We start from the raw sequence: 23,593 nt of genomic DNA on the forward strand, positions 1-23,593 counted from the left end.
AAAGGTTAGCCATCACTGCAATAGGCAATTGGGGCGGGGGAGTAATAATTATAGAATGAAATTGAGATGTTTGAATCAAAACCTTCAGCTTCATGTCATGCTGCATCTGAAATCATAAATTCTGGATTCTCTCTGGAAGAATGGGCTTTTGACAAAATACCATAACTCTGGATTTTCTGTTTCCATTGGACACTATGTGAGAAGAACTCATCTATATCTGCTGAATCTTCATCTGCTGAAGCAGGAGTTAGGCAGAAACTAGGTGGCGCCTCAGGAAATCTAGTTTTTCTCAGTAAAGCAAATCTAACTTCAGGCCGGAGCTCATAAACAGATGGATTTCTTCCCTGAAATCCTCTTTAATTTGTAGTTTTATATTTCTAACTGTTGGATGTTACTGTAGCAAATATCTGCTCTCTTAATCAAATCAAGAGCCATTTGTGTCATTTTTCTTTCTACTTCTGCCGAGAAATAACTGACGTCAGGGAGAATTTCTTTCTTTTTTTGCTTGAACTACATACACCAACTGATGGGATGGTCGATGGATATTAGGGGAGACGTACATTTTCTCTGGGGTGTGTGTGAAATGTTATGTGTTTAATGTCAGATGTTGCTATCTTTGGCAAAAGTGTGAGTAGAAAGGTTGCTTCTTCCCTGCAGTTGTCTCAGCTTGTTCTGTTACAATGAAGGCTGAATTGAATCCTTCTATTAGACCTTCAGACCTCAGATGCCCCTGGCCAGTTCCTCACTGGCAGTTTATAGCACCTTCCAGCACCATCCCACCATCCTGTTGCTGAGATATCCATTATGAAGACCGGTTTTCTTATCACCACGGTGATACTCAGGTTGATGTTAGAAGATGCTATCAACCACCGGTGAAGAGGAAATGACCTGGGTGTCTCAAGTGCAATGCAACAGGAAGCCTAGACTTTAATCCCTTTCCCACTTAGGTAATTCCCACCAGGCTCTGAGGCTGGTAAAAGGAGACAGCAGAAATACAGAATCTCTCTGATGCTGTTGCTTCCTCCTTCTTCAGTAGCAGGGCAGCACATTCCAAGGCACGGTTTAGGAATGTTTCAGAAGGTCTCCCCAAATGTTGAAGGTCTTCCATCGGAAACTCTCACACAATAAAACCGGAGATCGGGCAGAACGGAGAACACAGCCAGACGGAGTCAGGTCTTCTCCAAGCTGCGTGACCAACGATATCGTTCCGCCTCTCTCTCTCTCTCCCGGCGCCTCCTGTTGAAAGAAACCGGGAGGGTTGCACGCACCCTCCCAGTTCGCTGCCATCTCGACTTCGATCGCTCCTTTCCCAGGTGAATTCCGCTCCGCATCCTCCCGCCGGGGATCTGCCTCTCCCGGTGCTGCATTAGGACCCAGAGAGAACTGCTCTATTCCTGGCCCAGTGCGCCTGCGCCAAGTGTCCAGAGACCGAACTAGCTGGATTAGCGGCAAGAACGGCGGCGGCGGCGGCAGAGGCGGCAGCAGCTACCAGCAGCACCAGCAGCGTGTTCTCTGGCAACGGAGCCTTCAAGCACCACCTGCCAGAGCTTTCGGGCAGCGGGCGCGTGGGAGGGAAGAACAGAGGGAGAGCGAGGGCAAGGCGCGCCGATCTTCCCGTCTCTTCGCAGCACAACCCACCTGCGGCTTCAAGCCTTGCTCCAACCTGCCTGAATCGCCGGCTCCATCCAGCCTGTTGTGAAGGAGGAATAAATCGCCTTGATTTATTCCGGCTACCCGGTCCCCGCATCTCGTTCCACCTTCTGCTTCAAGACAGATATAAGCCAGCCAAGTCCTCTCTCTCTCTCTCTCTCTCTCTCTCTCTCTCTCTCTCTCTCTCTCTCTCTCTCTCTCTCTCTCTCTCTCTCTCTCTCTCTCTCTCTCTCTCTCTCTCTCTCTCTCTCTCTCTCTCTCTCTCTCTCTCCTCGAGAGGCGCTTCCTTGGCGAAGGTATCGAGCGCTGTCCGTTCAGCACCACGCTACCGTAAACCCCGGCAAACCCCGTGCCTTGCGTTTCTGGCGCTTTTCTTTGCTCAATCCCAGGAGGGGCCCTCGAGGCGAGAGCTGCAGGCGCTGAGGGCCGCTTTTTGGGCTGCCGCGAAGTGTGAACCCGCATCAGCAGGGCGGGCGCCAAAGAAGACACCCAAGAGAGGAGGCGGATTTCGTGATCTTTTCTTTCAGCTGGGGGGGGGATTATTAGATACATCTTCCCCCTCTCCCCCGCCCGCCCGCCCCAATATTAGTTGTTGCTTCATCACCTCCATCGTTTCTTTTTTCAGAGCCTTTGAATTTCACGTGCTTGTTGAATTTCTGTCCTGAAAAAAAAAAATCGACACCAGGATTTGGATTGCTATGTGTTGAGCTCTTCTGAAGAGCTGCCTTTTTTTTTTGCGCCTGCTCCTGCCTCTAGGACTGAGGTACCGAAGGATTTTGTTCAGCGTTTTCAGGAGATTTAGTCTGCTGAACATTTGGTATCTGCCTTTTCTTCCTCCTCCTCCTCCTCGCACTGTATTAATTTGTGTGCTTGTGGTGAGTGCATGTGTGGGTTGTGTCTGTAAAACCCTATTTCACTGCCCTTAGTGTCTTGTTGCAGGCCCCTATTGCCACCCTTTGCATCTTCTTTGTAGGTCAGCTGTGTGGCACTGGAGGTATTAATTGCCACAGCTCAGCAAGGAAGCAATTCCTCACCCACAACCATACTTACCTCCCTAACAAAACACCCCTCACAATCTCTGTTCTTGGAAGGAGCCTTTCATCAGCATATTCTATTTATAGGCACCTGAACCTTACATTTGCATGCTACTCTAAGAGCATGTTGATTTCCTAATAAAGAAGTTGAATCTGCCATCATTAACTTTCACTGGTACTCTTGATTTTGCATCACCTGCTGTGAAGGATATAAGTGGCTAAGAACAGTGGGCGTCTCTTGCCCACATGTCTAAGGTATCAAGTTAGTTACTGATTGCAGATGATTAGCCACCCCTTATGAGCTTGCTGTGTGTTGTGCTTGCTTGGATGATTCCACGACATGCCTAATAAGAGACGAGATGGGCCAGGGCGATGAAAGTGATCGTATTGTGATCAATGTGGGAGGGACTAGGCACCAGACTTACCGCAGCACTTTACGCACCTTGCCTGGCACCCGGCTGGCCTGGATCGCTGAGCCAGATGCCCACAGTCACTTTGACTATGACCCCCGTGCAGATGAATTCTTCTTCGATCGGCACCCAGGTGTCTTTGCCCACATCCTGAACTATTACCGAACAGGTAAGCTGCATTGCCCAGCAGATGTGTGTGGACCTCTATATGAGGAGGAGCTAGCCTTTTGGGGCATTGATGAAACAGATGTGGAGCCTTGCTGCTGGATGACCTATAGGCAGCATCGGGATGCTGAAGAGGCCCTGGACAGTTTTGGTGGAGCACCTCTGGATAGCAGTGCTGATGATGGAGATGCAGATGGCACAGGAGACTCAGGTGATGGGGAAGAGGAGCTGGAGATGACTAAACGCCTGGCCCTGAGTGATTCCCCAGATGGAAGGCCTGGGGGCTTTTGGAAGAGGTGGCAGCCTCGGATCTGGGCACTCTTTGAGGATCCCTATTCCTCCAGATATGCAAGGGTAAGCCATACAAGTCAAAACCCAGACTACTTGTTTCCAGATCCTTTAATCTGGTGTTCTTTAATCCCTATTTGTATTTCATGTCCTGCATGTTCTTGCATATACTGTACTTAGAGACAGATAAGGAACAATACTGACTCTAAGACAGACACCACACAAAGTTAGCCCTTTGGAACAAGGGCAGATACAATGGCACTTTTCTTGCTTGCTTTTTTTTTATTTTTTTGTTTGTTTAGGAGGAGAAAAAACATTCCAACAAGTTAAATTCTCACCAAAGAAAGAGACACCTTCCAAGACTTGCAAGTAATTGCCTAGAACATGTCTTGTGTCAGGATTCCTCTTTAACTTTCATTCCATTTTTCTTTCCTTTCAACAATATTAAGAGAAATTCATTACTAAAGCTTCTTAGTGGAAGACCTGTGTCTTAAAGTTTTTGTTGTTTTTCAATGAACTGCAATGGCACTTTTATCTGATTTCCAAGACAAATGGCAGACACAATGCTCCAGACTTAGTTTTCTCAATAATAATCGCATTTTCATTTGGCTAAAGCAATTCGCATCAAGATATGCATGTAAACAATTATTTCACTATAGGGTAAGATGACTATTCTACATTCTGCTCACCAACAGTTACAGGCAACAGAAAAGGAGTTTTATACTCAGCTTATCACTGGGATTGTGATCATGTTAGACAAAGGATTGTCAGAATAGATGTATATGGTGTTGTGAGGACACACTCCTTTGTGCTAAAATGAGAAAAGATTTTGTTCTCTTTGATGTCATCAAAACACATACTGACGTCACTGGGGGCTGACTCAATCACATGTGGCTCTTGCTGCAGGAAATATGGAGAGAATGGAATAATGGTTGCAGGAAAAATAGGGTTAATTTTAGTATCTTTGTGGCTATATGTGTACATAATCACATACTTATAAAACTACACATGAATGCAAACCCACAATTATTCATCTGTTGTTGGCATTTCTACATTTTCCTTATGCATTATATGATAGTTTTCCCTCTCCCTCTTGCTGAGGCATGTTTTTTGGTGTCTGTCTGTCTATATGTATGTATATCCATGCATGCATACAGAGATGCATGCATGGGCATACATGAATGGCCAAGCATGAATACAGAGAACTAATTCATTGCTTGATTGATATTTTCCATCTGGAGAAGTGGAAGGCTCTAAAGCACTTCAGAAGCAATTGTTGATTATCTAAAGATGAACAGAAAATTTGATGGGAACAACAAAATGAATTATTGGGTACATTAAACCATTTTTGTTATTTACTGGAAGCATTTTGCTCAGCCAATATCTCAGAATAACTGGTGTGGTGCCAGTTTGGCAAAAGAATAAATGAGATGTTCTGTCTGGAAGCGAGCCCCAAGATGATTTCTACACTCTCTTGTAGGTGACATTGTTTTTGTTGTGTCGTTTCTTCTGAGATTCCCTGCTGAACTTAGTGAGTTGAAAGTAGTGAATCTTTAAATAGTAGGGAACAGGAAAAGATTAATTAAATATTTACTACATCATAAAAGCAAAAAGTGTTATGAAGTAGCAACTTTTGAGTCCTAATCATCTTTCCCAGGAGAATGTATGGAAGCCAAGCTGGGGGCCTTTTCAGGTGAATCTTGCTGGCTTTGAGCAAAATTATAGGCATAAATTGTTTTCTGTAAAATCTACCCAATGCCTTGCCTCTCTAGAGTTGCTAAATTACACATATGCATCAAGATTAGATTAGATTAATCTAATTTGCAATTGTTTATGGAAAGATCAAATTCAGTGCATTTTAGGAGAAGCTGTAGTTTGTTGCTAAAGCTCACGCTTTGTAGACAGAAAGCTGCATTCCTAGCAGCTTCAGTTAAAAACTGTTTCAGATATTCTGGAATGTCCTGCTAGAGTATAGGTAGTCTTCAACTTATGACCTCAGTTGAGCCCAAACTTTCTGCTAAATGAGACAGTTGTTAAGTGAGTTTTGCCCCAGTTCACATCCTTTCCTGCCACAGTTGTTAAGTGAATCATTGCAGTTGTTAAGTTAGTTACATGGTTGCTAAGTGAATCTGGCTTCCCCATTGACTTTGCTCGTCAGAAGGTCACAAAATGTGATCACTTGACCCCAGGACTCTGCAACCGTCATAAATATGAGTCAGTTGACAAGTGTTTGAATTTTGATCATGTGATCATAGGGATGCTGCAATGGTCATAAATGTGAAAACTGGTCATAAGTCACTTTTTTCCATGCTGTGGTAACTTTGAACAGTTCTAAGTGTAACTAAGTGAACTGTGAACTGTTGTAAGTTGAGGACTACCTGTAGAAGGCAAAGTAGAAAGCATAAGTGAAGGTTCAAGTCACTAAAGGTTTAAGAGAGTCAGTAGAGGAGCTGTGGTCTATAATATGCATTGTTTCGTGCATTGCCTGCATCAGTTTTGATAGTTCATATTCTGGAATTCTACTTTATATTCCTTTGATATGGTAGGCATGTGATTTGATTTCTTCTGTTAATAGACCTAAACTATGTGTATATAGTCTTCATAATATTTATTAATATGCAGATTTTGCAAAGTTTCTGTAAAGAAGCATAAATGTCCATGCAGAGAGCTCAGTCTATCCTGTATGTTCACAAGCTACACATTGAAAATATAGTAATGGACACTTAACAATACTGTATATCATACAAAGATCAATCAATGAATATGTGTATAAGAGACTACTTGGATGAATGATATAATTTAGCAGCACATAGATTAACAAACCTCAACCCACCTAAAATGCCATTAAAAAGGGAAACTCATGTAGATTGCTTTTAAAACATAAAGCATACAAAATAAAGCATTTATCTAGCAAAGAGTCTCCCAAAAGTATTAGCAATAGCAATAGCCCTTAGACTTAACTCTTCATAATGCTTTATAGCCCTCCAACAATGTCAGCATATAGCCCCCAACAATCTGGGTCCTTGTTTTACCAATCTCAGAAGGCTGAGTCAAGCTTGAGCCAGTCAGGATCAAACTGCTGGCAGTTGGCAGAATTAGGTTGCAATACTGCATTCTAACCACTGCGCTGCCACAATAACTCTTTATTATATTTTTTCCAATATCTGCAGTTCACATGCATAATGATGATTATATATTTAGCTGTAACCAATTTCCAAATGGCACCCATATTCAGATAAAACTCAGATCTACGAAGTGTTTAGAGCTCTCTTATTTAGAGTTCACGGTATTTTTTAGGCTGTGGAGTTGAGTCCAAGAAAGAGATATTACAGTGCACGAAGCATAGCTGTAGTAGTAATCATCACCATTATGCTCATCCTGATATTGAATGAAATGATATAGCTTCATCCAGGCCAAAAAGAATGAGCCTTCATTATACATCTTTCCAGTATAATCTGCATTATATATTCCTGTGCAGAAAGCAGAATGTCTTGACTTTTCATTACTGACTTTCTGCAATGGATTCATCTATGGGGGACCCACTTGTCTCACCCCCTCATATTAGATAGTCAAAAGAAAGGGTTTAAGTTGAAAAACTGCTATACAAGTGTGCAGACTTGTTCTAGGGGTGTGGGGGGGGGGGGAACCAGTTCCTGGTCAATGTAAATTGAGACATTAAGGATTTAATTTTAAGGGTTTGAATGTATTACAGATTTAATTTCAAAACCTTACATAATAGATTTCACTTTAATATCAGAGCATGTGTTACTATCTTAGGACCAAACCAATTAGTATTAAATAGATATGCTACAACCTAGGAAAACACATTCTACCTTCATCTTTGAGACAGCCACCTTCTTCTTCCTGATATATAGGCCAGCTTTGCTCCTATGGGCTGATTAGTGGTTACGAAAGACGCTATAGAGCACTACGCACCAGAACAACTAGACATAAGAACAGTTTCCCCGAATGCCATCACTCTGCTAAACAAATAATTCCCTCAACACTGTCGAACTATTTATTAAGTCTGCACTACTATTAATCTTCTCATCATTCCCATCACCCATTTACTTCCACTTATGACTGTATGACTGTAACCTTGTTGCTGGTATCCTTACGATTTATATTGATGTTGTTTCCTGATTGCTTATTTGTCCCCCTATCATTAAGTGTTGTGCCTTATGATTCTTGATGAACATATCATTTATTTTATGTACACTGAGACTTATGCGCCAAAGACAAATTCCTTGTGTGTCCAATCCCACTTGGCCAATAAAAATTCTATTCTATTCTATTCTAAATAGTTATTGTTCCTAGAAGTTGATGGAAAGGCAGGAAAGGGAGCTGGCTTAGGAAAATATGGATTAGCTAGCATCCTAAATATTGTAATTGCATCCCTTGGCTCTTTTCTTTGTGGCAAGTTCCCGTTATACTAAAAATAGAAACATTAGGACCAATGGTTGTAGCAACTGTAAGGTATCTACATTGGTAAAACCAATACCATAATAAGACACATTCCATGACACCCTGCCTCCGTAATTTGATTATCCTCCTTATTGATTCTGTTTGTCCAATCACCATCATTCTACTTCATTTCCTGGCTTGTGCGGCAGGCAAAATCTCTTCCTTCCCCTTGACCATTGCCCACAACACCTGCCCATCCACACTTGCCTTGGGAGTGGGGCAGAGTGAGCAGAGAGGAAATCCTGGGTCAGCACTTCCTAGCTAAATTAAACAGATTTCAGATCAATCTTAGCATAAATGAGCGGCTTTGGCTTTTAGGATTCCCCCCCCCCGATTTTGAGATTTTTCATCTCTTGTTCTGGGGTGAACTACTACAAGGAGAAATGTTGCACAATGTGAGAGGCCCTCGTGGACTTGCAGATAGATGGCAGCTGTGGTCAGGAGGGTTTTCGCATAACTTCACGTAACATGCCAGTTTCACCCTTTCCTGGGCTAGGAGGCGCTGCTCACGGTCACTCATGCTTTTGTCCCCTCCTGAGTGGATTTAATCCAATGCTGTAACCAGGGGTGAAATGTAAAATTTGTTACTATCAGTTCTGTGGGTGTGGCTTAGTGGGGAGGGTAATGTGACTGGGTGGGCGTGGCCAACTTTTTTTAAAAAAAAACTTTTCAAAGCATTTTTTCTAATGCTTTGAAAAGCCTCTGCTGATCAGGCAACTCAGCATTTTTTTTACCACCTCTTCGGCCAAGAGGTTGCAGAAAAAAATGTTTTGAAAAGCCTCTGACGATCCCAGCTAAGCTGCACAATCATCGGAGGCTTTTTTTTTTTTTACTTTTAAAAGAGCCTTGGTAGTACAGGGGTTTAAGGCACCCTGTTATTAAGCTTATTAAGACCAGCTGCCTGCAATTACTGCAGGGTTCGAATCTCGCCAAGGCTCAAGGTTGACTCAGCCTTCCATCCTTTCTAAGGTAGGTGAAATGAGGACCCAGTTTGTGGGGGCAATAAGCTGACTTTGTATAAATATACAAAAGGATGAAGGCTATTGCTGAGCACATTGTAAGCCGCCCTGAGTCTTCGGAGAAGGGCGGCATATAAATCAAAATAAAAAAAAAAAGCATTTTATCGTCGGAAGAGGTTGTAGAAAAAATGCTTTTAAAAGTAAAAAAAAAAGCCTCTGATGATCGTGCAGCTCAGCTGGGCATGGGGGAGGGGGGCACAGGGATTTTTGCTACCGGTTCTCCGAACCACCCGCCGCCATCGCTACCGGATCGGGTGATCCGGTCCGAACCGGGAGCATTTCACCCCTGGCTGTAACCCCTCCAAAGTAGACTCAGTTAGAAACCAAAGTCATGAATGCTAAAGAAACCGAATCTTGCAAGTCTGAATGAACTTCCCCCCTCCCTCCTTAATCTTCTTGAGAACTAGGAAGGGTATTTGTCTAAGGTGCTTGCTCAGATTACAGTTTTGCCCTGGACTCAGTTTTCTTTTATTTGATTGTTGTCTCAGTGGTTGCCTCCCATTCCTCAAGGGTATTCTTTCTGCCTATAACAAATGTGCTTTACCTTGGGCTACCCTTGAAAAGTTTTCTTAAGCTGCAGCTGGTTCAGAATGTGGAGGCACTGGCAATTATAAGGGCATCTTGGTGTGCTTATGTTATAGCTCTGTCCTAGGAGTTGCACTGGCTGCCAGTGTGCTTCTGTGTGCAATTCAAGATGCTCACAGTCACCTATAAAGACCTATATGACATGGGGCTGTTGTGGGACACCTTCCGTTGACTGTCTCTACTGATTCCATTTGGTATGGCAGGAGAGACATGCTACAGGTCCCATTAGTTAAGGAGTATCATCTTTCTGGATTCAGAAAATCAGAAAACACTATATTCCCACAGAGAAAAGATGGGCCTGATTCTGCCAGTTTTTCATAAAGTCTTGCTTGCGTGTGTTCTCAGACATGGAGGCCAAACCATTAGTTGGTAAAGTTGTTGATTTATAGCAAACTGGTTTTAAGGCCAGGGTTAAAGCTGCTATCTGTGGATTGACCCACTACATCAGTTTTCTTCTGATGCCAGGAGTCTTTGGATTTTAGGAGTAGAGGAATTGGGGGGGAGGGGTAAGGGTGTGGCTATGACACTTGTGGATTATTGTACAGGTTAAGCCCATCTGTCCCCAACTTTAAGGAGTAGTTGTTGCACTTGTAGCAGAGTTATTCTGTCTTCATTAAAAATATTGATGCATGTATTGTGGGTTTTATGTTATTTGTATGTTGATTTTAAATGCTCTTAGCTGTCCAGAGTTGCCATGGCAAAATGGATGGCCATATAAATTGAATTAATTAATTGATGAACAAATAACTGAATAAATCCATCACTACATTAGACTGTTACTTAAGAGGCCTAGAAGGCCATGTTCTTCTACGATATCAGCCCAATATTAATTGGACTTTCTTTTTTTGCTGTCTAGATATGTCATATAGAGTGATAACATTTGTATTAACATAATCCCAGGATCAGCTTTTGGAAAACTTTTACATCACAGATGTTTGCACAGTCTGAAGCCACAAGCCTCTGAAAGTTGTTAACCAAATTGCAAGTGATTAAAGGAGCAAAAAAAAAAAGCAAATAAATAGATTTTTTTTTTTTTTGCTTGGAGTGGTGATTGATTGATAAAATTTATAAAGTCACTCATCTCATAAATGTGACTCTGGGCAGGGTACAATGAAAAATGCCAGTTAAAATGCATCTTATATAATAAAAGAGAGTGATAAGGGGAAGACAGAATGAGCCAGGAAAGCATCTTTTCCCCAGTATGATGAGTAGCTAATTAGGTGACTGAGCTATTTAGTCTGCACAATCAATTAATTAAAGCCAAATGGTTACATTAGAAGTATTCTGAAGATGGAACTTCAAATGGCCTAGAAACAGAATTCCTTGCCTGTAGTCCCTACCCAAATCCAATTCTGAATTCTGAAGAGTAGCTAAAAGATATGCAGCAGAGGAAATCTGGTGGAGGAAGTCAGTTAACCCTAAATGGGCAAGGGTAAAGCCAGTGTCCAAATTTATAGGAAGAATCTTTTCTCTGTGATTTCTATTTTTCTCTCTTTCTGATACCTCCTCTTTTCTCTTTCTCTCTTCCAAGCAACAGGCTGCAGGAAAGCATAAGAGATCTCAACTGTTTAAACTAGGCAAGTGGCACGAAATTAAGTGGAGGATTACAAGATTCCAAAAATGCTCACCCTAGATTTTATGTGATTGCCTAACTGAAGGAAAATTTGTGTTTACGGACAAGGCTGATATGAGTAACCTGCTGTCTAATAGCCTTGTGGAGGAGATGGGCAGCAAATAATCAAATAAATAAGCAATAAGCAATAAGCAAATAATCAAATAAATCAAATTTAAAAAAAATAATCAAACAAACAAACAAGCCAACCAGAATGCATATGCTTAACAATAGGCTAGATTAATCATTCTAAAAATTCAACATATATAAATTTTAAATGTGGATGGGTGGGATTAATTACATATTTAAATCAATACTCAAGTATGAGAACTATTGTATGGTACCGCAAATAAAATATTTCCTTAACTAACACCAGCCATAATTAATTCCTAAACAGCAACAACAACACCTCTAGCTGCTACCATTCTGGTTCATCACACCATCAATCATTCCTACATTGTTTACATTGTAAACATTTCCGTGAGCATAAAATATCCATTAAAAAAGAATGAGAGAAGTTCCCTCCATGGGAAAGTTGTGCCACAATATAGTAAGTTTGCAGTTGAGGCGTCTACTCATGTGAATCAGGTTGAGAAGACTTGAATTTGGATCTAGGTTGTGTGTTTTTTTTTTAATCTTTCACAGTCACCTCATGTGTTTAATCTTGGGTAAGTCATCTTCCTCAGTTTATATATGGAATGATGTACATCATAAGATCAAAGCAGTTCAATACTTACATTTTTAGGTGTAGGAGATGGCCAGGCTGAGCCCAAAGGAGAGGGTCAAATGTGTCATAAGTCATGAGTCCCTGTGTGCCCACAAGTGATTTAAGTCCAGCTCACTTTGAATGCTTTCTTAATTCCTGTTCATTTCCTTTCACCATTAGTAGCTCAGATTTTTGCAGAGAGTTTAAGCTTGCCATAAATCTTTAAACTCATTTGAACTGCCTGAATCTCCTGATTTCCCTAGCATGTGACATCAGGACTACATTCAAAGATACATCCAATAACATAGCAATGTGATAAATACTTATACATTTCAGTGCACTCACAAGGAAGCCATGATTGATTGCCATTTCCTTTTTCGCACTTTTTTGGGGGGGGAAGGGAGGAAAAAAAATAATGTTTGAATGGTGCTTGGGGTAAAAACACTTACAGTTAAAATGGAAAAGCTCTCAGCAACATATGAACTTTCACAGGTTTTGTGTAGAGGAGGGACTTAAAACAGGATTTATAACTTTGAAGGCAGAATATATATTGCCTGCAGAAAGTCCCAGATTTAACTCCGACATCTCAAATAGTTGGTGGGAAAGACTTCTGCCAAAACTCTGGCAAACGTTATCCAGATAGCAGACTCCGTGGAGTAGATGAATAGTCTGATATGCTATGAGGCAGTATTTTATGTTTTAAATTAATTGAAGTGCTTCGCGAAATGAAATGGGAAAATTAAAATGAACATCCTTGCTCAAGTCCTATTTTATTTACTTGCTTGCTAGACTGAGAAATTGAAAAAAAGCATACTGAGAGATGACAGTGACAACCTGCTCCGATATCATGCCAAGAAGTAATGCTGACAGAAGTAGAGCTGAAGTTACTCTACCCTGAACAGGAGAGAAATGATTTTTTTTCACGGAATTTGCTCTTTTTTTCTGTGTGTGCCTACAAGTCAGTCTTGACTCCTAGTGACTGCCCAGATGAGTTTCTGCTGTTTTCTAGGCAAGATTTTGGAAGTGGCTTGCTCTCTTGCCTGCTTCCCAGGACTGAGAGAGTGACTGGCAGTGGTGGATTTCAAAATTTTTTACTACCGGTACTGTGGGTGTGGCTTGGTGGGCCTGGCAGGGGAAGGATACTGCAAAATCCCCATTTCCTCCCCACTCCAGGGGAAGGATACTGCAAAATCCCCATTTCCTCCTGATCAGCTGGGACTTGAGAGGCAGAGAATAGATGGGGGTGGGGCCAGTCAGAATTTTTACTACCGGTTCTCCGAACTACTCAAAATTTCCACTACCGGTTCTCCAGAACTGGACAGAACCTGCTGAAACTCACCTCTGGTGACTGGCCCAAGGTCACCTAGTTGGCTTCATGCCCCAAGTGGGACTAGAACTCCTGGTCTCCTGGTTTCTAGCCTGTGATTTAACTGGCTCTCATAGTTGGTTACCAGGATATAACTAACTTTCAGATTATATGCAAATAGAAATAACCATCATCCCTAACTCTGAAGATACACAAATGAAAGTCATTTAATGTGTGTGTGTGTGCACGCGCGCGCGCACACACACACACACACACACAGATATGCATAGACATTCCATCAACAAATTCCTACCCTAGCATAAGCGATCGTGGTAGGCATATTATATAAAATAATGGTGCATCTCACTATACAGAATGCAAAAATCATGCGGCTTCATTATCTCTGTCAATTTTATCCATATATTTGGAAAGAAAAAAACAATAAATAAAATAATGTGTCATTTTTTTAAAAAAATTGTTAAGTCATGATGATACTAATGAAAATGTTAATACTCTGAAAAGCAACTTGAATTGTGATGCTTAATACTTGATGGTAATTATTTAAAATGTGATAATTGGGAATAAATTAGAGATCAATCCTACTCTTAGTACCAGTCTAATAGGACCAGTTCTACCATTGTTCTTATTCTTACTGGCAATATTAGGGTATTCCTGATTTTATACCGGGAAAAACAAAGTGTCTGGTCCAAACCCACCAGGGTAGTAACCAGGGGTGGGTTCTACTTACCTTTACTACCGGTTTGCAGAGGGGCCACGCACGCGCGCTTATTTTGCTCGTGCGTGCACGCGCTCTTCTGCGCAAGCGCAGATGACGTCGGGTTCAGTGGGCGGAGCCTCTTGCCAGTTTTACTACTGGTTCTATAGAACCGGTGCGAACTGGGGGCAACCCACCACTGATAGTAACCAATACTATTGTTAAGTGGAGACTTGAACCAGTGTTTCTTCAGTCCCAGATTGATAACTTAGCTATTGTACCATATTGGCCAAGTGAGGTAGTGTGGAAGAAGTTGGAGTTCAGCAGAAATAACTCCCAACTCTGCCATACAATGTAGCCTGAACCCACTAAACTAGGTTGCTGCCTTGAGATGCAGTAGAAACCCTTCTCCTACTGCTTGTGTTTGAAACAAGATGCAATGCTTCTACAATGGTATCTGTCTAAGCCCCCCTCTCCAATTTCCTTCCTCATTTTCTTTCCTCATTCTCATATTCACAGATTTTCCATGCTTCCATTCACCCTCTCTCTATATCTCAGAATATGGGTCTGGAGAGATTTAAAATATCCCCCTTCCACTACTACTACGGAGAAGAATGAATAAACATACAGTAGTGGCCAAAATTGTGGAAATCTTTTGGGAAAGATCGGACATAAATACAATCGAGAGAGTCCTGAGATATTTTACAAGAAGAGTCCTCCATTCCTCTAACCGCAATAAAATACCTTATGCCACCAGACTCCAAATTTTGGGCTTAGACAACTTAGAACTACGCCGACTTCAGTCTGACCTAAGCATAGTACATAAAATTATCTGCCACAATGTTCTTCCTGTCAATGACTACTTCAGCTTCAACCACAACAATACACGAGCAAATAATAGATACAAACTCAAGGTAAACCGTTCCAAACTCAATTGCAGAAAATATGACTTCAGTAACAGAGTGGTCAATGCCTGGAATGCACTACCTGACTCTGTAGTTTCTTCCCCAAATCCCCAAAACTTTAATCTTAAACTGTTTACTGTTGACCTCACCCCATTCCTAAGAGGTCTGTAAGGGGCATGCATAAGTGCACCAGCGTGCCTACTGTCCCTGTCCTAATATTCCTTTTTACTTACTCTTTTCATGTATTCAAATTATGTTTATACTTTTACCTGTTATCTTATATATGCTTGACAAATAAATTTAAGATTATGATTATGAAAAGTGTATTTTCTAAAACCAGCTAATAACACCACTTTTTTTTTGGAGTAGTACCATAAAATTATATATCAATGGAAAGATAATTTAATCACGAATGTAATGCAATAACTTTTATGAAGGATTTACTATTAGAATAGCAGTTACAGTATAAAGAAGAAAAGTGAAACATGTAGAAAAAGCAAGATATACAAAAATCACCACCATAGAAAAAACGAGATATACAAAAATTATCCCATCAGTTAATACTTAGTTGCGTAACCTTTAGCATGAATTACGGCCTTACAACGTCTTCCCATGGAGTGAACCAAGTCTTTTAGTTCTGCAGCTGTTATAATGTGAAACCAAGATTGAATGATTGCTTCTGTTAACTGGGTTTTATTGTTGGGTCGCTTCTGACTAACAAATTTCTTTAGTTGGCTCCATAGATTTTCAGTTGGGTTAAGGTCTGGGCTATTCCCAGACCATTCCAGCAGTGGAATATGATTATCTTGAAACTCCCCCCCAAAAAAAGTGGTATTATTAGCCATCAAACCTCAAAAATACACTTTTCCCAAAAGGTTTCCACAAATTTGGTCACTACTGTATATTATGGTATCACTGAAATATGCCTTTTTGGATCATCTTTGGACCAGTGAGGGAGATTACAGTCCATAAGTGAAAGCCATCTTGACAGGATTAGAAGGGTTTCATGGATTGGCTACTTTAAAGAAATGCAATAAAATTCAACTAACAGTAAAAGTGTCTTTATGCTCTTTGTCTCTTCCTTCCTTTCTATGTATCACTGTTAGACATTTAAACTGTAAATCCAATAATCTCTAGTCCACAGATTCTCTGAGCTTTTGCTCTTTGACTCTGAAGGAGAAATTCTGTGATTTATCTTCTCTTTCTCTCCCCATCAATATGTCTGCCTGGCACTTTCTGAAGTCAGGAAATCACAATATCAAAAAAAAATTCTACATATCTGCCTGTCATAAAGCACGAGAGAGAATGCTGGGAGATGCTAAGAATCCAAAGGTTCTTCAAAGAGTCTAAATTTTTTTCTAGGCCACTAACACATAGGCATATTTATATACCTAGGGTGACTCTCAAGCTAGGCAAAGTATATATATATTCCTATTCTGAACAGTGAGGTGGGAACAGAGCCTTTTTTTAAAAATTAAAAGGGAGTTTCCTTTATGAAAAATCAAAGAGGAAAAAGTTGAAAAGAAGAGGGCTTTTTTCCCTTGCTCATTAATAAGATTGTTCTACCCATTCAGTTGATGTTCCTTACTAACATGTAATTTTAATTCAGAGTATGCTTCATTATAAGCTCTAGCTTAAAATGGCAATTAATTACTCAGCAGCTTTCTGGTATAAAGTAGGTAATAAACAATCACCCAAGGAGAGAGTATGTCATTTTGAGTTTTGTTTTGTTTTTAATTTGTAATGTGAATGTAATGGATCTAGTCTTACTATGCTCACGTTTGCTGCCAACATTCCCATTTAAGGCAGAGAGAAAGAAAGAGAATAATGTCTCTTGGGTTTAAGGCAGAGAGGCACACAAATCTCAGTGACACAGTTATTTTTTTTAAAAAAAATACATTATGCATACTCAGATAATTTGGGATAATTTCAAGCTTTCCATGGTTAAAGTCTTTTAAAAAGTAGATAGTTCATAGATGTAATTTCGATAACTGTTTATATTTAGTACCAGCTCACACTACTCTTTCCAGAAACTGCTAGGAGAAAAATTGCAAAGATCTAATTGTAAGGACTATAAAGAACTGAAAAATCCATAAACGTGCTACATTTCTATTACAGAAAACCCTGATATTTTACCAGAAATAATAAGAAATGCTAACAAAATTTATTTTTATCAGTTGTAGTTAAATGTTAGCTTCTATACTTTATACCCAAATTAATTCTGACAATTATATCTAGTACCCTAAAATGAAATGAATCCAAAAGATTTCTTAACACATATTTTAACCAGCAGGCATCCAGATTTTTCCAAAGACAGCTAGAGATCTCTAATTAATTGCACATTTATATTTAATTCATATTAGCATTCACTGAATTTTATTTGCTTTACTTTCTTTAATTAAACAGCAAAAAGAAAAGGAAAAAGGAAAAGTTATACATACATATATAAAATACATACATAAAACTTCAACACAAAACCATTTAAATCAAGGATGTTTGTTTCACTATAGTCTACATCTATCAGCAACTGTTTCCTAAGTCTCAAATAACATCAGATCTTCAGCCTACTAAATAATTGCGATTATTATACATGTATCTTTCCAACACTGAAAGACGTGTCTCTTAGCAGTAAGCATAATGGAGATAACCCATTTTTACTGTCCATTCGTTCATTTCCATATAATACATATTGAACTTCCTTCCAGGAATCCAAATATGGATATCCCCAAAATAATTTTTTAAAAAACCCTTTTTCTACTATATGTAATTATGTCTTCCAAGAAAATAGCACTTTTTGTAACATATTTTGTATCCCACCTTTTAATGTTTTTATAATTAACTCAAGGCCACAAACATATCCAATGCACCTTCCTCCCTCTTTTTTCACCACAATAACAATCCTGTGAGGTGGATTTGGCTGAGACTGACTGGCCCAAAGTCATCCAGTCGGCTTTCATGGCTAAGGCAGGACTTGAACTCATTTATTTATTTATTTATTTATTTATTAGTTCGATTTATATGCCGCCCTTCTCCGGAGACTCAGGGCGGCTTACAATGCTTTTAAGCAATAGCCTTCATACTTTTGTATATACCTGCTTAGTAGGGCTTTTGCCCCTCCCAAGCGGTGTTCTATTTTATATAAAGTCAGCTTATTGCCCCCACAAACTGGGTCCTCATTTTACCTACCTCGGAAGGATGGAAGGCTGAGTCAACCTTGAGCCTGGTGAGAATTGAACTTGCAGTAATTGCAGGCAGCTGGCAGCTAAATACTACTTTAACAGTAGTTTAGTGCACTGCACCACCAGGCTCCTTCTATCCTGGTGCCCTTAACCACTAGACCAAACTGGTTTTCTACGTTTGAATAAAATATTGCCATTGCATCTCATGCAAAAGGATGATTTACTCATTCCTTTTCAAACGCAATGAGATCCAACGAACCTGAAATATTGTTTTCTCGTGACTAAGTCAATCTACAATCAATTGACATTCTTACATAGATGTTAACATGGTCTCCCATCTTGCATTCAGCTGTCAATATCTGCACATCAAATTGATTTATTGACAGCAAATACTTACAAAGACTATTTGTGGGTTTTTAGTTTCAGCCATTTGATAATCAGGTCTAACCATTTAAGTCTCTCTTAAGCTGAAAATTGATATGTCAGAATTTGTGACTATGAAATATAGAACATCTGGATTATCGTCTATTAAAAAAGACCTTTCATGTTATAAACCTGCAAAGTTTATTTTATGTGATGTTACATTTGTGTCAAGGAAAATTGTTGCTAAGTAAAGAGAGAATGAGTCCTTTATTAAGATTCCATTTATGCCAGCCTGCTGCATTTTAAAATAAGCTGGAATAAAAAGCAATTATCAACCATTTTGAGGATTTTGTAATTAGCTTTGCAGTTTTTATATACTTAATATACCTTGCTGCTTACTGAGCTGAGTATTTTCTACTGAGGAAATTACATATTATATACTCCTACTGCAAAGAAAATTCATTCAAATTATTATCACAGGATGGATAAATGTTAGATTAAATGTGTTTTAAAATTAGTTGGCATCTTTATCTCTGATCCTTCTGTTTCAAATTTTAGCCATCTTGAACTGAGTAAGCAAAGTTGACATTAACTAATCTAGGCTCTTGAGAAAGTGCTTTTTCCCCATTTCTCTATGTACCGATAAATATACAACTATATGATGCTGGGCAACCAGTCTTGGTTTTTTAACCTTATGAATCAGTTTAAGACAGTCAAATTTATTTTTGAAGTTTCTTTTGTTTCATAAAGAGTTGCCATATTTTTTCTGTCACTAACAACCAAATCAAGGGCAAATGGATCAGGTTTCAAGGGATTCTTATTTCCTTCAACATGATTTATACATGGCAGTGCTGCCCAAGTTAATCATGCCAAAAAATTAAGAATAAATCTTTGCTCCAAGATTTTTTAAGGTAATTGCTCACGAAAAGCTTCTTTAATAACAGTATGTTAAAATTACATGATAATGACCTGGAATGTGGGGAAAATGTAATAATTCTGTAATTTTAGTGAGCTGCACAAAAAGCTGTAATGTAGTTGCAGCAGATAATACTCCTTCAATAATCTCTTGTTCTGTAGCATTTTTGTTACCTGTCTGGGCTCTTGGATCAGATAATTCAGATAAACAACTATTTCAATATTTAGCAAGATGTGGTAGATATTTGAGCAATTAATTTGCTTTGCTAACCTTAGTGAGAAGCGGTGTAGAAGTGAGCAAAGGCTATCATGTTTTCAAACCCTTTGGCTGTGTTTAGTTTTGGCTCCAGCTAATATATTCATAAGGGCCAGTTTGGTGTAGTGGTTAGGCTAAGAACAGGAGCCTGTCAATTCTAGTCCTGCTTTAGGCACAATGCCAGCAACTGGGTGACCTTGGTCTAGTCCTTCTCACTCACTCCTACAGGATTCAAGGGCAAATCACTTTTGGAAAACCTTGCCAAGAAAACTACAGGAACCTTTTTCAAGCAGTCTCCAAGAATCAGGCATGATTGAATGGAAGAGATAGAGATGGGTGAGTGGGAGGGTGCGTGGGTGGGTGGATGGATGAAGAGAGGGGGGGAGGGAGACAGAGACAGAGAGAGAGATGATAGATGATGGGATGGAGGGATGGATAGAGAGGGGGAGGGGGAGACAGACAGAGAGAGATTATAGATGATGGGAGGGAGGGACAGATGGAGGGATGGAAGGATGGACGGACAGACGGACAGACAGACAGACAGAGATGATAGTTAGAATGCCTTACTTAATTTTCACATGCATGAAAGGATATTATATACAGCAATTTTTCTTCACTGAGGTCTTTATTGTTCTTCCATATCCTATGGAATAGTTTTGAAAAGGAAGCAAGGGGCAAGAGCTTCATCATTAGTTTTCTTTGGTTAATTTATGGAAGAGAATATTTATGACGCAAATCTCTTGTAATACATACCATGTTTAATCTTCCACCCCTTTTCCTCAGATTAACTGATACCAGGTTTTACCAGCAATTTCACCAGGCTGCAAAAAAAAAAAAAATTGTCAAGGATAAATATGTATAAAGCTTAGTGGGACTTTTTTTCTGGGAAAAAGATATATAGGATTGCACAGCAACTGCAGCAGATGCTTAATGTCTATTTGATACAGAAATGAAAGAGTTGTTTTGAGAAACAAACACATTCATAGAACTATACTCAAGCAGTAAAGATAACTGTAGTTGCACTGACTGGTCTAAGTGTTTATTCCTTTAAGAAATCCCCAGAGTATGTGTGACTTTATTAAAAGACTTAATGTAAATTTAAATCACTATGGATTATTTAAAATGTTAGCTACATCTAGGCAGCAATAAATCAATATACCAAAGTGCACTGGGGCTTCTTGAGAAAAGCTCATGTGGGAAGACCATTCCATTTTGTCCTTTCATGAAAATATTTTTGTCAAATATTCTGTCAGATGTAAATGCCTTATTCTCCAATGTGTAAATAATGTATATATGGAACATCAGAGGTTAACTTATTCTTTGGACTTTAATGTATTCATAACTTACCACTCCCATTCCTAACTCCACCCCTTGTATATATAAGGAGCCACCCTCACCATTCTAACTGCTTCTACCTTGAATATTCGGTGAATATAGAATGCCTATCATAATTAAAAAGAAATATATTTAAAGCTCTAACTCCTATTATCTTTATTGAGTCTGATCCTGAAAATATTGCAACAAGCTGGTAGCAGAGGATGGTTAATTGACTCAATAAGTAATTAAAAATGTCCAAGAAAGATAGGCCCAACACCAGGGCCTACAGCAAAGAAATAGAAACTGATCAAGAGATGACCAACGAATCCACCAATGCGATTTCGAGAGAATCCGAAGAATACACCACTGAAGAAGAAGAACTAATGAGTGAAAATAATGACCAGAAAGAAATCGAAATAGAAAATAACGAACTCAGGTCAGAAATATTAAAGATACTAAAAAGCCAAAAGAATGATGAAAATCTCATCGCGGACCTCCAGGAGATGCTAAAGAACAGCGGAGCAGCGAGAGAGAAAAACGTCATTAAAGAAAAACCCAAAGATCAAAAAACCGTAAGTGAGATGACTACTGAGAAAATAGTTGTTAAAAAGAAAAGATGTGATCCCGCGTGAAATTTTGAATGGCAGCCATCTTGGTTTCAACGAACTTCAAAAGAGAATGGAGCAGAGCCAATCAAAACGCTCAGTTCAAAATCTCTGGCGCGAAAAACACTATCAGACGAAGAAAGTGAGAAAGAAGTCTCAAACTCTTCAGATGATTCAAAATCAGAAAGTGAAGACGATTTAACAAAATCTCAAGTAAAATCAGCAATGAAAACGCTTTTTGCTGCTTTTGGGCCAAGACTGAAAATTACCAAGACATCTACGAAGAAGCAAGAAATCAAACCGGCGACTCAAGACCTGCACGCTCCCATCCTGACTTCGAAAGCGACGACGCCCGAGCCCAGAGAGCCATGCCGATTTCGCCCTACACCACAGACAAGATCGTATGCCAACGCACACAAAAAGAAGAAAAGAACCGTCGCCACCACCAGAACCCCAAAAACCGAGCCAGAGACCGACTCATCTGAGGAGGAGCGGATCGAGAGAGCTGAAAGGGAGAGAACCTTCCACGACGCCACCAAAGAAGAAATGAGCAACGCGCATGTGCGAAACTACGTAGACGACCCAGAAGGACTTGAACTGGCCAGAGAACCGCGCAGACTCATTGCAAGCATCCCAATGCCGTTCTGTAATTTCCTGCACTTGAGAGATCACGGACTGCCCCAGGTTGTAAGTAATGGACAGAATAACGTAGGTAACTTACCCAGTGACTTCCCAAAACTTAGAATTGATGGCATTAATTTACAAGAGTGGTATCAACAGCTTCAGGTTATTTTCATGAAAGAAAATTTACTATTCTTTATAACTAGCCCTCCAAGAAGACCTTGGACTTTAAAAATAGATTGTTTACATCATAGAGCATTTTTCATAATAATATCCAGCGTGTCTCCTGCAATGTATCATAGCATCAAACCAAACCTAACTGTATCAGAAATAATTCAATGCATGTTTAATCTATTTCACAGCGATAGCGTAGCTACAACCACAAGAATGTCTAAGGATTTCTTTTCCTCTAGAGTAAAACCAGGGGTTTCTATAAGTGAGCATTTGATAAATCTAAACAAAATAAGAGCTGAGCTACAATTGAGGGGGGAAGTGATTTCAGATCAAACAATGAAAAGTGTTATTATCAATTCACTTGACCCATCATGGGATAGCTTTATGTCACACTTAGATACCATTAATTTGGGATATTTATCCATAGAAAGTCTATCTAACAAATTGATAGCAGAAGACAATTCAAGAAAAAATCGATCCAGTAACCAAACAGACCACAAACCTTTTAGGAAAGTAGTCTTTCAAGATAAACATAATGAGGCCTTTAGATGCTACAATTGTGGATCCAGGGAACATGGTAGAAGAGACTGCCCCAAAGTCTCAAGAGAGAGACATAGGCCAGAATATAGGAGCAAATATAATTACAGACAATCTTCCACAGATAGACACGAATATAGAAGTCCACCAAATTACAAAGAAGGTAGAGGGGGTAGAGAAAATTCAAAAGAGAGGAAATCTGGGTCACTGAATGGGCTAAATAAACAAGACAGCACCAGAACACAGCAGGATGAGAATAACAATTGGCTTATTGATTCTGGTGCAACAAATCACACCACCAACAACAAAAGTATATTATCTTCATTTATAGAAGATAAGTTTGTGATAAAGGTAGCTAATCAAGAAAAGGTTCAAGTACTAGGCAAAGGAAATGTGACCTTGCCTGGTCTAGGGAAAATAGAGGGGGTATTATTAATCCCAGAAATACCTCACAACATACTAAGTGCCATAAAATTAAGCAGAGAATCTGATATCAATATAGTTTTCTCAAAAGGGAAAGCAACTATAGAAAAGAACAAAACAAATGTAGGTACTGTAATGATAAAAGGAGGTCTACCCTATCTGATAACTAAAGAAAGATGTTTACATAACATTGATTCAAATATGGAAGATTGTATTGAAGCAGATGATGAAAATGTCAGTAACAGTGACAATGATGAGTGTAGAATAACTCATGATCACAAAAATACATACAAGGAAAAGAAACCAAAAATAGGTAAACCAATTCATGATGAGTGTGCTCACAT

The 23,593-nt window shown here is 39.6% G+C and overlaps 1 protein-coding gene across 2 annotated transcripts in view; it reads left to right on the forward strand.

Moving 5' to 3' along the window:
- Positions 1-2,229: 2,229 nt before the first annotated feature.
- The window catches only part of KCNC1 (potassium voltage-gated channel subfamily C member 1), a 188,431-nt gene continuing 167,067 nt past the window's right edge, over positions 2,230-23,593 (forward strand). For both annotated transcript variants that reach the window (XM_034416951.3, XM_034416950.3), the window contains exon 1: positions 2,230-3,613. In XM_034416951.3, the coding sequence (XP_034272842.1) occupies positions 3,044-3,613 (570 nt within the window). In that variant the 5' untranslated portion in view covers positions 2,230-3,043. The remainder of the gene's footprint in view (positions 3,614-23,593) is intronic.

The sequence above is a fragment of the Pantherophis guttatus genome, chromosome 1, assembly GCF_059756535.1.
Source record: "Pantherophis guttatus breed Tessera chromosome 1, ASM5975653v1, whole genome shotgun sequence".
Classification (NCBI taxonomy): domain Eukaryota; kingdom Metazoa; phylum Chordata; class Lepidosauria; order Squamata; family Colubridae; genus Pantherophis; species Pantherophis guttatus.